The sequence below is a fragment of the Salminus brasiliensis genome, chromosome 17 (assembly GCF_030463535.1).
Source record: "Salminus brasiliensis chromosome 17, fSalBra1.hap2, whole genome shotgun sequence".
In the NCBI taxonomy this organism is placed as follows: domain Eukaryota; kingdom Metazoa; phylum Chordata; class Actinopteri; order Characiformes; family Bryconidae; genus Salminus; species Salminus brasiliensis.
The window spans coordinates 7,429,019-7,446,872 of record NC_132894.1 but is presented as its reverse complement, the minus strand read 5'-3'; the positions used below and the strand labels follow the sequence as shown (position 1 = coordinate 7,446,872).

General features: G+C 42.6%; 1 protein-coding gene across 11 annotated transcripts in view; it reads left to right on the top strand.

The window, feature by feature from the left end:
* celf5a (cugbp, Elav-like family member 5a) overlaps positions 1 to 17,854 on the top strand; it is a 264,942-nt gene that overhangs the window by 206,744 nt on the left and 40,344 nt on the right. For 7 of the 11 annotated variants that reach the window (XM_072661093.1, XM_072661089.1, XM_072661092.1 and 4 more), the window contains exons 4-5: positions 4,184 to 4,312; positions 6,267 to 6,346. In XM_072661093.1, coding sequence (XP_072517194.1) covers positions 4,184 to 4,312; positions 6,267 to 6,346 — 209 coding nt within the window. The remainder of the gene's footprint in view (positions 1 to 4,183; positions 4,313 to 6,266; positions 6,347 to 17,854) is intronic. The other 4 variants (XM_072661090.1, XM_072661096.1, XM_072661086.1 and 1 more) reach the window with 1 other exon arrangement.

Below are 17,854 nucleotides of genomic sequence, written 5' to 3'. Positions count from 1 at the left end.
TTAGGCTCTTAGGTTTAGGTTTGGGTTATGCTTTTTTACGTTTAGGGTTGGATTAGGCTCTTAGGTTTAGGGTTGGGTTAGGCTCTTATTAAGTTTAGGGTTGGGTTATGCTTTTTTTACGTTTAGGGTTGGATTAGGCTCTTAGGTTTAGGGTTGGATTAGGCTCTTAGGTTTAGGGTTGGGTTAGGCTCTTATTAAGTTTAGGGTTGGTTAGGCTTTTTTACGTTTAGGGTTGAATTAGGCTCTTAGGTTTAGGGTTGGGTTAGGCTTTTTTACGTTTAGGGTTGGATTAGACTCTTACTTAAGGTTTAAATTGGGTTAGGCTCTTATTAAGTTTAGAGTTCGGTTAGGCTCTTAGGTTTAGGGTTGGGTTAGGCTTTTATTACGTTTAGGGTTGGATTAGGTTCTTACTTAGGGTTTAAGTTGGGTTAGGCTCTTACTTCTCATTGAAGTACATGGTGATGAAACACACATTTCACACTGGAGTTTTATCCAGACGTAGGTCCACTTGCTCCACAAGTTCGATACATTTGGTCAAGTGTGAAAGCTGCTTTTTTTCTCTGGTCCTCCTGAAAGGTGTGGAAGCTATCCGCTCTTAGCATTGCATGCGAGTTTGCGTGATTGGTTCATTTTGTCACGTGACTGCTTGGACATCGCTTGCATGACTAAAAACCTTCTCCGTCGAGAATAGCTTAATGTTTGTTGGTGCTCCTGCACAGTGGAAGACCATGACTCCAGAAAGTGCTGCTCTTTGCCGCCTGAGTGTATCCAAAGAAAATAATCAATAGATATAAATACATATATATTCAAAATAGATAGATATAGATACAAAAAAATAAATCAATAAATGGATGACCCTCAGTCCTATCATTTTGCAAAAATGCGTTCGGTGTGAAAAGTGACGTTCAAAATTTAATCAGTCCACGGTTTGTATGGACTTCTCCTGTGTGAAAGCAAACCAGTGATAAAGGACAAGCCCCAGACAAGTGTAGAATCAGTCCCCGGTGCAGACTTCGATATTCGGTGTGAAAACGGCCTAAAAGCTGCTTTACTAAGATTAATACATGAAGTAGTGAAGAATATGTTTTCCAGTGCTTTGATGCTTTTGAACAGTCATTTCTAATAAGCTTTTGGCCGACTATAGCAAAAAAGCATTTTTTATGGTCTTACGACTTTTGTGTAATACATACTGGAAGCCCAGTATTTCTAGTTTCTATCCAATGCCTAGTTCGTCTAATCAGTCCATCATTACAGTCAATAAATCAGGTGAGCTACTGGTGAAACTAAACATTCAAATCTACAAATTCAGCTTCTAATAAAGGCTGAAATCAGTCCCCCAGCAAACCACTGGGTGGTAATGTCACAGCAGCAAACACTTCTGAGTGGCTGTAATGCGAGACACGCTCAGAAGGAGCCTACATAACCATTTTTACATTAATCAGTAATCAGCGTAGCCACCTCATCTAATCGTGATGTCATTTCACCTCGGAAAACATCTAATAACCAATAGCTGAATTACATGTTAAGATCTTCCACTGTTTCTGGATCTCACTAGTAAGTAGCTCTGGTGGGGCCGGGCGTCTCTAGTACCCCCCTCCCCTCAATGCTGTAAATATTATTCCATTCAGCTGGAGGTGATATCCTAGAGAGGCCATCTTTCAGAACGGGGACGTCCGCACCATCATATTTTAAGCGTACCACGGGAATGTGCTTGTGGCATAAATATCATTGCGCTGCACATGCAGCCCGAGATTCATATAGGTCAGCTGCATGCATTAAGCCAAGCATGGCCGACGTCGGACTCCGACGGCAGAGCTGGAGGCCAGATGCGTGCCCATGTGAGGGAAGGACACATGGGGACGTATGGAGGGGGGCAGAGCGCTTGGATTTGAACCAAGAACGGCAGCGGCCCACCTTCAGATGGTAACGTCCCCTCCAGGCTTGGGGATGGACCGCCTTGGCCTTTTATCTTCCAGTTCAGGGCCTGTTTTTTTGCAGATAAATGCTTCCCAATCCACCATGACAGATGTCACAATGCATCGGCTCTATTTTGATACGTACCCTCTGATCCTGCCACAAACAATAAAGAGAGTGCGCGAGGGCCGCCCCGTCCCCAGACACGGCGCCAACACTCAGGATTATTCCAGGGGTGCATTATGGGTTATGAAGAGCCACAGAGCCATGGGAATATCAATAAGCCCAGAGTTCCAGGTGCCCAGAGGCGGTGTGGGATGACTGGCACTGGCATGCCTCTATGCTTGTGAAGATGCCAAAAGGTGTTTATTAGAGAAATGCTGTTGAGGAACTTTTACTTCTTTAAACAACCAAAGAACATCAAGAACCACTTCAATTTTGGGGGGATTTAACAGAATCATTTGTTCCTGGATGACTAGAACTTTATATCCATAGGATTGCTGATAAAGAAGGACATGCGATGTTACTGATGTGAACGTCCACTTTTGCATAAAAGTAATATTAGCAATTAGGATATCCAGCAATGTTAGCTGTTTCTAGATCACGTTTTTGTGTGATTTTCTTTACACTCTTAAAAATAAAGGTGCTACAAATGGTTCTATAGCCCCCCACCCACCCACCACCCATAGCAGACCAGCGGCTCACCCAGCTACCACTGCTACCTGTTTAATGACCATGTTAAAACCTAAATGGACTTGTAACTATCTGCACTATTAATATCACCACTATTAACTATCTGTTGTATCTGGTTTGGTAATTTTTATCATTAATGTTTAAATAGTTCTGATCAGAGGAGGACGGGTCGGGTCCCCCTTGTGAGTCTTGGTTCCTCCCAAGGTTTCCTCCTCCAGCTCTGAGGGACTTTTTCCTTGCCACTGTCGCCGTTGGGGCTCACTGGGGGTCTTTGATCCTTCATGTCTTCTTACGTTATTTCTTCTTTCTTCTTTGTCTCTGTCTTTTATTAATTACGAATTATGTAAAGCTGCTTTGTGATGACAACAGTTGTAAAAAGCTATACAAATAAATCTGACTTGACTTCTTTAGAAGATGCCATAATAGAAAAAAAAAAAAATCTGGACATTGGTAAAGGACATTTACATTGACTTCTGCAAACTTTTTATAAGGTTCTTTACACACTTCTCTTTTACAAGGAATGCTTCTTTATGGAACCAAAAATGGAGAACCTTATGTAGCACCTTGGGTTTTAAGAGTATATGCTATATATGATCTTATTTTGCCCACATTAAATTAATTCTAAGCTACGAGCAAATGTACTAAATTCAGCAGTGAGATGCTAGCAAGCATATTAGCTAGCTAAAGCTAAAGCGAGCTGTCCAACAAACCGGATAAATGACTATTCGCTAGTATATACCCTGCGGAGATGTCAGAAGCGATCTGTCGGTTGCAATGCTGCTTGTTGGCAGCACAAACCCAGCGGCGCAAGTCAACGAAAACGTACAAATGAACACATGTCAGCGGGACAGTCTTTTAGCAGCATGGCTACGTTTCAGGCTTGACACCAGGTAGATCAAGAACATGTCCAATAATTTAAATATTTAAAACAAATTAAAAAAAGGTTTCATTTCCACAAACCGGATAAATGACTATTCGCTAGTACATACCCTCATTTATCTTATTTATTCACATCACTGTATCTCGATTTATCCAGTGTTACAGAATTGAATAGTTCCTTACATAAAACCTCACACAACAGCGACGAGGATGGAGAAATACTACATCAGACGAACACCAGCACAGTTTTAGGGCAAAGTGATTAAGAAACAAATGCGCTCTCTAAAATTCAAGGTCAGCAGTAGTGAAGGCCAAGTGTTGTCTGTGTGCTTTAAGAGCTTGGTTACTGGCTCTCAGTAGCGTCCTTCTGGCCTTTGCCTCAGGGTTCTCAGTACAGCAGTGCAGTCCGACCACCTCAGGCCTGCCCATGATTTTCAAAAGAGGGGTTGAACCCAATTATCGGGCAAATTAAAATGAACGAACTTGGCATGTGGAACAATGACTGCTGAGCCTCCACGAGCTAAATGGGCCAGACCAAAAAAAAAAAACAGCCCCTGTTTTTATACAGTGGCAGCCGTCCAGATAGCAGTATGTGTGTGTGTGTGTGTGTGTGTGTGGAGGGGGGCTATGTTACATTACTGGGAAGGTGGGAGGCAAAGAGAAAAGTGCTTTATACTGCATGTGTTCTTTGTTTCAGAAGACAGGAAGCTGTTTGTGGGGATGCTGAACAAACAGCAAACGGAGGAGGACGTCTATCGCCTGTTTGAGCCCTACGGAGTCATCGAGGAGTGCACCGTGCTAAGAGGCCCTGACGGAAACAGCAAAGGTAGGACCATTTCTGCCGACGCGTAATGACAATGGAAGCGCAGAATCTGCTAGCAACTGTTATTTGGCTTAAAAAAAAGGCTTGTTACACAAAAAAATCTGTCCACAGGGGACACGTTCTAGCTGTAAGGGAAACATAAGTGCATAACAGAGCTTGTTTTTCCCTTTTATTTTTTTTTTGCAGACTCCATTTATTGCCCACTGAGGCTTTAGAGACACTGATAGACACTAATATAGCCTGACATTTAGCAAAGCACTGTGGGAGTTGTAGTTTTCCCCTGCCAGTGGTTATGGAAATTGTTGGGATTATTTCCACAGCTTAGGGAGCAGCTTTCGGAATCTGCAGTCTTATGGCTGGGAGGATGCTGGATATTTCCTTAAACACTTAAGCAGGAAGGAGTCTTGTGCTCTAAAGAAACCACACAAAAAGGACTGTAGCACAACATTAAGAACCTATAGGACTTCCATAGTGCTTCATAATACTTCCATAATTGGACTGTGCATGGACTGTATTAGGTCACCTGAGGTCATTATAGAGGTTAACTGGTCCACAGTGGCGGATCAATTCCTCTCTACAACTCACCAGAACTGTGAGGCACCACTGTTACGCTGTTCGGGGTCCATTCTCTACAGTGGCTCTAGAATATCCCACAAAATTGGCGAGATCCAAGTTCCAAGATGCTGACATTCTTTGTCCCCTGTCAGTCATATCAGAATATTGTGACCACTCCTGGTTTAGAATGAACTTGGCCCGGGACGTCACAGATGCCACGTGACAGAACTTGCTGCGTGAGCACCAGTCAGAGTGCAAAATTATCATCATGAGTAAAGGACGTGATTTGACTGATGTCCAAAAGGGCATGATAATAGGGTACTACGCAAAGGGTGGTAGATCTCAGAAATCGGCAATTTTGTGGGAGGTGTCCCAAGAATGGACTTCTCGTACATTGAGTGCCTTCCAATGGCACCACAGTGATGCCCCATGGGCCACTGATGCCAGAGGAAAACGACAAGCAATTGATGCATCACTGTGGAGCAGTTAACCTATATAGGGTTGATTATACGTGGTTATACACTACTATATATATATATATATATATTATTATGACAATGAACACCTCCTTATCTGGGCAGTAACGGTTTATTTGCTCAGTAAAACACTAATGTTAAAATAAATACAAATAACATCCATACCGAAAGTCAAGGTTTTACATCACGGTGCTTAATAAAACATCTCCAAAGCTCTCCTCATGGGAGTCTGATGGTGGATCAGGTGAGCTGGGGGTGCAATTGAACACACCCATGCTGTGCTGGCTGATGGGGGGCGTCCACGAGAAATCTGGGACCAAGACTAGCTCAACTACTTTCTTCAACATGAGAAATTCTTGTTCCTTTTTATTGATGTATCCTGCATCATTTTAAAGAAGTTTTAAAAAGAATTTCTCTCAACAATTAAAGAATTGTTGAGAGAAATGCGTTTACATAATGTGCCTATAGATCTATAGATGTACTACTGTTAATACAATTCCGTGAGGGTGTATTACATTAGTGGTGCACCAATGTGGGCAGATACTTGGATCAGCATTGATTTCTGTAAAATAAATACAATGCAGATATTTCAGTGCAGTCGTCCAGCACCTCCTAAACATTCAGCTCTTCTTCAGTAAACGTATCAGCAAATGTCACTTCATAGCTTTATTAACATCAGTTGTTCTGCGTTTTGTGTTTAGTATGCGCAGACGGGCACATTTCGCTAACTAGCATGCTTTTCTGCTTAATCAGTGCAGTCTGGAGCCTGCAGCCTGAAGCTGCAGCTGCCTGCAGAGGGCTATCCTGCTGTGCTCCGGCAGCTTCGCAGCCCGAATCTAATGTTTTGACGCGCTTCTGTTCACAGTGTTTAATGGATGTGTTCTGTGTCTGTGTGTGTGTGTGTGTGTGTGTGTGTGTGCTTTCAGGCTGCGCCTTCGTTAAGTTCTCCACACATGCTGAAGCTCAGTCTGCAATCAGTGCTCTGCATGGCAGTCAGACCATGCCGGTGAGTCCACTCTCGTCCACTCCATAACATTATTATTATGCTGTTCTAAGAAAATGAATCTGTAATCTGGATTATTTTAGTCTAGAGGAGCAGCACAGGTGCCATATATATATATATATATATATATATAGTGAGTCCAAGAAGTATTTGATCCCTTGCTGATTTTCTTTGTTTGCCCACTAATAAAGACACTATCCTTCTGCACTTTTAATGGTAGATATATTCTAACATGGAGAGACAGAATATCAAGACAAAAATCCAGAATATAATTTTAAAGAATATATTTTAATTAATTTGTATTTCAATGAGGAAAATAAGTATTTGATCCCTCTTGCCAAACACACTCAATACTTAGTGGCAAAGCCTTTGTTTGCAAGCACAGCGGTGAGACGTTTGTTGTAGTTAACCACAAGTTTAGCACACACACCAGGGGGAATTTTGGCCCACTCTTCTTTGCAGATCCTCTCTAAATCATGAAGGTTGGTGGGCTGTCGCTTGGCAACTCTGACCTTCAGCTCCCTCCATAGATTTTCGATTGGATTGAGGTCTGGCGACTGGCTGGGCCACTCCATGACCTTAATGTGATTTTTCTTGAGCCAATCCTTTGTTGCCTTTGCTGTATGTTTAGGGTCGTTATCATGTTGGAAGACCCAACCACGGCCCATTTTCAGATCCCTGGCAGAGGGGAGGAGGTTGTCCCTCAGGATTGTGCGGTACATGGCTCCATCCATCTTCCCAGTGATGCGGTGAAGTAGCCCTGTACCCTTGGCAGAGAAACACCCCCAAAACATTATGCTTCCACCTCCATGCTTGACGGTGGGCACAGTGTTCTTGGGGTCATAGGCAGCATTTTTCTTCCTCCACACATGGCGGGTGGAGTTGAGGCCAAAAAGTTCAATTTTGGTCTCGTCTGACCACAAAACCTTCTCCCAATAACTTGGTTCATCTTTCAAATGATCATTGGCATACTTGAGGCGCGCCTCCACATGTGCTCTCTTCAGCAGGGGTACCTTTCGGGCACTGCAGGATGTGAATCCATTGTTGCGCAAAGTGTTGCCAATTGTTTCCTTGCAAACTGTGGTCCCAGCTGCCTTCAGGTCATTTGCTAACTCCTGCCGAGTGGTTGCAGGACGATTTCTGACTGTTCTCAGCATCATTGCCACCCCACGAGGCGAAATCTTCTTTGGAGCACCGGGCCGAGGTCTGTTGATTGTCATGTTATACTCTTTAAACTTTCTGATAATTGCACCAATAGTTGTTACTTTCACATCCAACACCTTACTAATCTTTTTGTAGCCCATTCCAGCTTTGTGAAGGTCAACAATTCTGACTCTGAGGTCCTGTGACAGCTCTTTGGTTTTACCCATGTTGGAGACTTGAAATCTGTGTGATCTGTCTGATTCTGTGGACAGGTGTTTTTCACACAAGTGATTAGTGAGAACAGGTGGCTTCAGGTCAGGTAACAAGTTGATTGGGAGTGTCTAACTGGTCTGTAAAAGCCAGAACTGCTAATGAATACTAAGGGATCAAATACTTATTTCACTCCATGAAATACAAATCAATTAATATATATTCCTTAGATTTATTTTCTGGATTTTCTTTTTAATATTCTGTCTCTCCATGTAAGAATACATCTACCATTAAAAGTATAGAATGATCATGTCTTTATTAGTGGGCCAACGAAGAAAATCAGCAAGGGATCAAATACTTCTTGGACTCACTGTATATATATATATATATATATATATATATATATATATTAGTATATTAAATTAACACATACAGTTCAACACAAGCCTATTTACCACCCTGTTATTTTACCTACGAATAAAACACTCTGATTTCCCTTTTACGGAGGACAAAAATCATTTGGTCACCTTTGCTTTCATTAGCTAGTAACAGAACACTGTCTTACCAGATAGTGCTCCTGTCCTCTCATTGTGTCCTCTCAGCATGATGTGCTGTTAGAAGAGATTGTAGCTGATTAGCTTTTAGCCTTGCCTCCAGGTTTGGCTTTTCTCAAGTACAGTCTCCCTGTTCTAAGTGAAAGAAATGGGCTGTTGCTCTTTGTGGGGGCAGTGGTGATTCAGCGCTATTCAGGGCTTTTGGTGATACAGTTTTGGGTTCGCTTGGCAAGCTGCAACTGTTGGGCCTTTAAGCAAGGTGTGCTCACTGCCACTGTGTGTGTTTGCTCACTAGTGTGGATGTGTATGTATAATCAAGTACTGTACTTTCCCTTCTGATGTGAGCATAGCTCCAGTTTGGCTCAGCTGGGGAAGAAGAGATGGTAAAATAGCTAGTGTTAGCTTTTAGCCTAGCATGGATCCCTGTTCGTTCCCCCTAGCTTTAGCTTCGTTGTGCGCCGAGTTTGAGATCCTCTTCTATAGACACTAGCACAGAAAAGGGCAGAGGTCATGAGGCCTGGCTCATGTAGCAGCCTGTATTACAATAACTAGTAAATTCTGGAGGTGATGAGCTGCTCTCTAGTGTCAACAACTTCATATTCTCATGTTCTCTAAAGAATTGTCCATTGACAATCTTCTTGAGGACCAAAAATGGTTCTTCAGTTACTGCAGTGGTTCTCAAACCAGCTCCATCAGGGCCCCTAGGCAGTCCATAATTTTGCTCTCTCCCTTTTGTGTTGAGCATTGATAGTGAGCAGCAGAACCGTGGACCGTGTGTGTGGGGGGGGTGGGGGGTGGGGGGGGGGTCTCTGAGGACCAGTTTGATAACCTCTTGCGTAAAGAACTGTTCTATTTTTGAGAGCATACACACCTTGCCAAGTCATTATCGGAGAAAATCGCCGGCGTGTTCCTCTCGCCTACAAACTGCGTGTACATTAATTTCGTTGAATAGGTGTGTAGTCGGCAGGTCCGCGCATGGCGGAGCCGCCAGGAGCCTGCTGTTCAGACTGCGGGCCGACTGAATCACACAGCTATTCAGCTTCACAGGCGCTATTCAGCACTCTAAAGTAGCCCTGGAATCTCTCGCTTTCACGGCTGCTTTGTTTGCCTCCCAAACTCCTGCTGGCTGTCGAATCTCAGTGTGTGGCATTCGGAGCATGGCGTTCGTGCATGTGTGTGTGTGTATGCTTTCATACAGCGAGAACAAAAGACAAATGTACTGGACATGCCAATAAAGCTTATTTGAATTTGAGGAGAAAAGAAAAAGAGCAGAGAGAGAAGGAGAAGAGGAGCTTCAGCTTTTGGTGTGACAGTGGGGTCACTGTAAGTGCAATTCACGAGGACTGAATGGTAAAGCATGGTGCGTTTGTGTATAGATATAACCACCCCTATCTCTCTCTCTTATACACACACACACACACACACACACAAATACCCTCCTCCTCCCATCCTCCCGGGATATTAGGCAATAGACTTGTTTACCTCACCTTTCACCAAATCGGCTGGTGAATTATTCATAGGTGTATAAGCAGGAGGGCAGAGAAAGAGTGATGGAAGAGAGAGAGGTAGAGGGAGAGAGAGAGGGAGAGAGAGAGAGAGAGAGGGATGGGGCACCGGGAAGTGTCCATAAGCTAAGCTGAACATAGGTATGGCATCCTTGCGGAGTAAATTTATTAAAAAATCCCTCATCATAGACTTGCTGTGAGGAGCTGCGGGGCGAAGTGAATGACCGCTTGACCCCGGCCTTCTCCTGCCCTTTAAGGGTTCTCTTGAGACAGAGTTGAAGGAAACGTCAGCTCCTGCACAGAAGCAAAGAGGAACATGAAAGGTCATGATCAACAATTACTCAGAGGGATGAATCTGAAATCATCTAAACCAATTGTTGAAATCATATTTTACCAGTTACTGGTGAATCATGTTTCATCAATTACTGCTGTATACTGGGTAGGATCTCCCTTTGCTCTCAAAACAGCCTCAGGCCTTCAAAGTATTGATGGATTCCTCAAGATGTTGGAAAAATTCCTTCGAGATCCCGGACCATGTCTAAGTCGATCCCAGACTTGTTCAGCTGGATTCGGGTTGACTGGGAAGGCCACTAACGATGTTCATGAAACCAGTTTGAGGCTGGTTTTGCTTTGTCTCAGGGTACATCATGCTGGAAGCAGCCATTAAAAGATGGGTAAAATTGTGGCCACAAAGTCAGCAGCAACGCTCAAATAGGCTGTAGTGATGTATGATTGATTGGTATTAACAGGCCCAAAGTGTGCCAAGAAAACATGCCCCACACCATTAGACTTTAGATTAGATTATCTTCACCAGTTTAGACTGTTGACACAAGGCAGTTGGGGTCCTTGGAATCATGATGTTGGTGCTAAATTCTGACTCTGCCATCTGAGTGCCAATCTTGATGAACCTGATCCCACTGCAGCCTCAGCTTTCTGTCCTGGGCTGACAGAAGTGAAACCCGACATGGTTCTCTGCTGTTGTAGCTCCTCTGCCTTAAGGTTAGACATGTTGTGCATTCTTTCTTTTTTATTATTTCATTTTTACTCCCCAATTACCCAACCCACTCGTTAGTATTCTCCCCCATTACATGTAATGTTTCCGGAACTGAGAGGGTTTTTGAGGACTGACTCATGCCTCCTCCAACACATGCACAACCACCGCCACCTCTTTTCAAACTGCCACCGATGCAACATCACCAGGCAACCAAAGCACTTAAGGAAAGTGCAGGGTACCCAGTTCTGATGTGTCGGCTAGCAGACGCAATCAGAACAATGAGCAATTGAGCAATCTACCCACCTCTCTGAGAGAACAGGGCTAGTTGTGCTCTCTCAGTCTCTGGCTGCTGATGTCAGGCTGCATGACCTGGACATCCTATGGATTCTGAGAAGCTTTTCTGCTCACCAAAGTTGTACAGAGTGGGTTATCTGAATTACTGTAGCCTTTCTGTCAACTCCAACAAGGCATTCCCATCCTCAGAACCAACGTACGCTGGATGTATTTTCTTTATTACACCATTCTGAGTAAACTCTAGAGACTATTGTGCTGAAAATCCCAAGAGATCAGCACTTTTTGATGGTTAATGGGAACACTACCTGAAGCTGCAAGCCCATAGCTGCCTGATTTTTTTCGTGGCACTGCTGCAACACGTTTGGTTGATTTGATGATAGAATGAATGAATGAATAAATGAAATGCTCGGTGAGTGTACAGTATGTACAGTATGTTTGCAAGGCTTTGTTTGTGGACGGAGAGGGTGCACGTTTCCCACCATATTGCAGCTTGATTTGCAGGTAGAGTGAGCAGCTTGATGCTGAAGTGTTTTGAATGCAAGCCCTGTAGCTCACAGAGGCTGTATCCTCACAGACTGGGGTCACTTCCCTCTAGCATAGCACAGCCCCCCACTCTCCATGCATTATATTCATGCACACATGCATGCATGCACTCACACCCTCCCTTTGCTTACCCCCTCCTCACTGTCACATGCCCACAGTATAGATCACAACACAAACACACACACACAAACACACACTGATCTTATTTTCCAGCTCAGGAAACTTGCACTGAATGTATTTGTGTTTCAGGATTCAATGCAATGGTAACTGAACACTCAATTTGTGTGTGAGTGTGTGTGTGTGTGAGTGTGTGTGTGTGTGTGTGTGTGTGTGTGTGTGTGTGTATGGGTGTGTACTAATTGATTAAAGTAACATTCCAGAAGGTGTGTGCTTGTTTTCTTGTCCGGAGTAATATTCCAGGCCAGACCATAGTTCCGTTTTGTTTTACAATTAATTAGTAAAAGAATCATTGAATCAAACTGAAATGATTCAGTGAGTCATTTTAGGAAATGGGACATAGAATCATGGTAAGAAATGGTAATTGCAATAAATCACTTACCCCTGCTATGTGCAGACCCCTACTGAGTGTGTGTTTTGAGCTTAGTATGTAGTGTATATTCGCCTCTGTGTGTTTGTGTATGTGCCTGCCAGAGAAACAGTAATGACGGGTCAGGTCAGATTTCTGCTCTGAGCAGTATCTCTATTCCAAGCACGCATGCCCCCTGTGTGTCTCCTCCAACCCCCCACCCCTCCACACAACCACCCCCTACCCCCACAACACCCCCCCCCACCTGCCCCCCACGCCTCAGACGTGGCACAATTAAAAATTTACACCCTTGAGCTGTAAAGCAAATTGCCAGACTTCTGGAAGGGCCTTGTACGGCGGACGTCCTGGGACGGAATTACACTCAGAGAAGGTTGGGGTCACGCCATTCTGACCCCTCAATTTCGACTGAGTACACGCGTTAGGGATTGGCCCGTATCTTAACAAATACAGGCGGCGAAATGAAACCGCAGAAGCTATCTGATATTAAGATCGGCTGTGTGCCGAGGCGTTCATGCGCCTGCCTGAGGCGGAATGCCGCTGGGTAGAGCTGGATTTCCATTTCTTTCCAACGGCTTGGCTGTATATGAGGACCAATTTCAGAAGAATGACTGGCCCAACATAGTAATAGCTGCTGGTGTTGTGGTAAGGAGGTTTCTTACATGTTGCTCAGATATAAGATATAAGGTGGTTTTTGGACAAGATCACAGTTCTGCACAACAGATACATAATAATAAAATAATCATTTCTTTCATCTAAAAGTTTCTGTTTTCGTTTTGTTGAATTTTATTATTACTTATTTCAAGTTACACAATGAAGCGTATGTATTTATATTTAGTTTACATTCTTTATAAACAGCTCTGACTATTTTCCCCTTCATTTTTTATATGTTTATCAACGCTGTCATGCAAAAAAACGTACATATTTACCGAAGCATTTCTATTGGTCAGTACAATGTAAAGATTAATGGCCAGATTCACATAAAAAAATGGACATGCTATATGGGCAAAAGTATTGGGACACCTACACATTTATTGCTTCTTCCAAAATCAAAAATACTAAAAAGAGTTTATCCTGCTTTTGTTGGAGTAACTGTCTCTGCTGTCCAGTGAAGGCTTTTTCCGCCAATTTTAGATTACCTAGCCCACTCAATAGTACCCCCCTCCTATCACAGGTAACGATATTGGGAGGGTGAGGACTGACACATGCCACCACCACAACCAGCCACCGCCTCTTTTTGAATTGCAGCCGATACAACGCCACTGGGCAACCAACGCATGCTGAGAAAAGCATCGTCTAGACAGCTCTTATACATCAGCTAGCATACACCCACTGCATCACACTGAAGTGATGTGGGCAGAGAAATCCTCACAGTGCATGAAAAGGCTTTTTGCTAGGCTTCAGAGCATTGCTGCGAGGATTTGATTGCATTCGGCACTGCTTTGTTCATGTAACAATCAAAGCACACGAGGAGAACAGTACTGTATGGACTGTTGCACTGTCCACTCTAATGTAACCTTTTTTATTAGTTGCTAACGTACCAGTCTCATAAAACCTGTACATTTCAATGGTGAAATATGAAAGAAGAATATTAAAGAAAAAGGAGCCCAGCATACACTCTGCAGCCTCTTAGATCATGTCGCAGGTGACAGGCACATTGCTATGACACTTAAGAGATGACCCTGCAGTCCATCTTCTTTTTTTTCTCATTCGGACAGCAGTGGTTATGTAAGTGGACAGCAGCGAGCATAGGATAATCCGGCCTTATTGCCTCGCAGCAAAGGCACAGAGACAGATGTGTGGAGTTGGAGTGGTGTCAAATATAAGGCTTAGTTAGCTCCTTTACATCCTGCGGTCAGCCCATGGGCTGGAAAAAGGTACAGGGTGCCCTTGTAAAGGGCCGTCCTGTAAAGCCCCTCTTTTCCCTTTGATTCCAGGACCCTTCTTACCTCCTCTGTAGAAGCAGCTGCACATTTCCTTCTCACAGCTTCTCTCCTGAATCCGCTTCTTCAGGTCTTCCATGACTGGTGGGAATTTTCTCAGACACTCGGCGGCTTAAAATTTAATGAGAGTTTTACTTCATAGTTCACCCACTTCACTCACTCTCTCTCTCTCTCTCTCTCTCTTTCTCTCTCTCTCTCTCTCACACATTCTCTGCACCACCAGCCCTTATATTAATGTGTTATCCCTGCTGAGAGACAGCAAACAAACAGGAGGAAAAAAGATCTGGAGAGTACTGTCAGTGAGTACTGTCAGTGAATTTCCAGAATTTGAGGTGGACGCCTGTGTTTCGAGACAATAAGAGCAGAAATGAAGCATTATACACTCTTTAAAATGAAGGTTCCTCATGGCTCATGACATGGCTTGGACATATTGCTGTAGAGTAAAGATGACAATGGGTCAATTCAGTGGCTAAGTCGGTTACATTATATGGAGGTTCCTTACATTTAAGAAATGATCTTCAGCTCGTGGGCTCGTAGCATCTTTAAGGAAAAGGGTTCTGTATCATGCACTCTAAGAACTGTGTTCTGAATAGTACCGAAAATATGTTCTTTAACACATAACTACAGGTGGAACCGTTTTTTTGTGGTAGTATGTAGACCACTCTTTAAAAAAACATTTACAAGATACCATAGAAAAAAACATTTAGGAAAATTTAGGCACAACATTTTAACCATCATGATGGTTATTTGAGTGTTGCTTTATACAAAAGACCCCTGAAAGAACCCCTGGCTGTGCCAAAAAGGTTCTTTGATTTGTCCCAGTAATTCAACACATTGGTGCTATGTGGTACATTTGTTCATTTAAAGATCCATATAAGGTTTTCCATCATAGAGAAAAACCATGTAACCAGAGAACAAAGCATTTAAGTATTCAAATGGTTCTTTGTATTGCTGTATTTCTATATAGAACCATTATTTTTATAATGTTTTAAAAAGCTTTAAAACAACTAAAGTGTAGTGAAGAAAAGGCTGCAGTGGTGCTGCAGTGCGATATAGAGCCAGTTTTAATAGGTTCTTTCGAAGAAACTCTATGTTATAGATTCTACATTCTACAAGAAGAAATCACCATTAACAAAGCAAAGAACCCTTTTTTTACTCATCATATTCCTATATAGAACTATTGCATTTACCAAAGAGCCCTTGAAGATCTTCCTTTTTTAAGGGTGTCCCAAAAAATGGAACATGGCTTTCACTATAGTACTGCAGAGCTCTATAGAACCGATTTAAAGAGGTTCTTTGAAGAATCCAATGTGTTTTAGATTCTACATAATAAGGAATAACCATTTAACCAAGCAAAGAGCCCCTTTTTTTACTAATCATAGTTCTATATAGAACCATTGTCTTTATTAAAGAACCCTTAAAGGGTGTAGTGAAAAAGACCCTTTACTTGTCACAATAGAACTGTATTGCTATATAGAACTGGTTACAAAAGGTTCTGCGAAGATAGATTTTACATGATAAGGAATATTCATATAAGAAAGCAAAGACCCCCTTTTCTACTCATCATATTGCTTTATAGAACCATTGCCTTTACCCTTGAAGATTAAGGGAGTCCCAAAAAAGGCCCATGACTTTATAGCAGAGCTATATAGAACCGATTTCAAAAGTTTTTTAAAGAACCTATATGTTATAGATTTTACATAATAAGAAATAACCATTACCAAAAAAGGCTTTTCACTTTCACAATAGTAATGCAAAGCTGTATAGAACCAATCTGAAATGTTTCTTTAAAGAACCACATAACAGATATTTTATCATTGGGAACCATTTAAGCTTTTAATTGACCAATGAAAAAGTGGGCGTGGTCAATTTTCACCTTTACTATTTAAGTAAAGTAAAAGCCACTCACCCACACAGAAACTGGGAGGCCAGCTATGCTCCCTGGGACTCCTGGTCATGGCTTGATGGCTGTGACATTGCCAGGGATCAAACTGCAATCTCCTGATGATAGAGACAATGATTAGGCAGCAGCACCTCTAAAAAAAAGCTCCGGTTTTGGGACAGTGTTTTGGACATCGTATGTCCAACAAGTCTATTGCAAGAAAAGCTAGAACAGCTGTGCTCTCCACGATACAGGCCCTTTAAAACAGTAAAGTGCAGTATTATGACTCGCAGACAGTTTAATACCTGAAGATTAAATCCACCAGCAGAAGAATCTTAGCATTCAGCATGGAGGACTGATCTGATAGGCCTACTCCATTTCTCATTACTTCAACAGTCAGCCCCAGACCAGCTTTTAAAATGCCTCATTGGTTGAATATGAGCAGAATGAGCCGCGGTTTGGTATTCCAGTCTCACTCTCTGACAGACTCCCCTGGAGTTACACCCAGCAATCATTTTAACAGGTTTCATGATAAAAATTGGAGCGACACTAGATAAGGCCTTGTACTGACGTGCAGCCTTGCGCTGGCCTGGAGAGGAGGGACAGAAAAGTCTAGCTGGTGCTTTAGCTGGAGCTGTAGGCTTGCACAATATATTGCTTGTTTATTGCAGTGCTGGTCTTTACGACTGTGATACGTATCACCTCGGCTTGCAGTTTCATTTACTGTGTGCTGACCAATCCTGACCGGTTCACACACGGTAATGGTTCATCATGCGTGGTTTTAAAGGGTCCATATCATGGAAAACATTATTTAAGCTACACAAACAGCCCTTTTCTGATTAGATTCACAAAAACATTTGCATACAAAAATCAACCATTACTTTAACAAAACATTGATTATCATCATCTACATTGGCCTTGGTCAAGGGGTGATGTGTTAAAAGCAGGGAAAATGGGAGAGCATTAGAATCTGAGACACTGAGCTAAACTGTGATGGCTAGACGACTGGGACAGAACATCTCCAAAACGTCATGAGGGTCTTTTAGGGTTCCCGATATGCAGGGGTCCAAGAAAGGACGTCAGGGAGCTAAAGTCTTGGTGCCAGATACCACAGGACATCTTCTGAGGTCTTGTGGTGTCTTGTGGATGCCACAAATGGTCAGATCTGTTATGGTGTCACATGGGGACATACTCAATATTAGGCACTACGGGTACTAATGATACTAATGTTATGGCTGATCAGTATATATCTACTCATTCAGTCTAGAGCATTAAGCCCTGTCCAGTAACACTGAGTTACATATTTTAGTCTTAAAGGCACAGAAACAGCTCCTGTTTAATTCCAAAGGAATTATGAGCAATACTCTTAATAACATAGAGCCTATATCAAGTTTAAGACTACATTTGAATACTAACTTAGTTGAGACCAAGGGGGTCATTAGACCCAAAGTTCCTGCGCCCCACTAAAATCGCTGCGGTAAAAAGACAATTTTATCCTGAATTGCTGAGCAGAACTACAGGATATGCCTCACAAATTCACTACAGGCACTACATTTCCCACAATGCCCCAGCATTTTCCCAAAAGGTTGAGCAGGAAATTTTATTAATAAGTCAGCCACTTGGTTATAGCCATTTATAACCTACCAAATATACATTCAGACCCTTGACACAAAGGCATTCATTAAACTAGCAAAGGCATTAGTTACATTAGCATAGGTTTTATTTATGCTAGCAGGTAAAGGGGCAGTAAATGAGCATCATGATTAAGCCAATACAACCATGAATTCTAGATATCGTTCACATACAGCTATTAATATAGCTATAACTATTATTAACAGTACTATTATTTGTAGTAGTAGTAGTAGTAGTAGCAATATTAAGGGAACAAGCAGATCACAT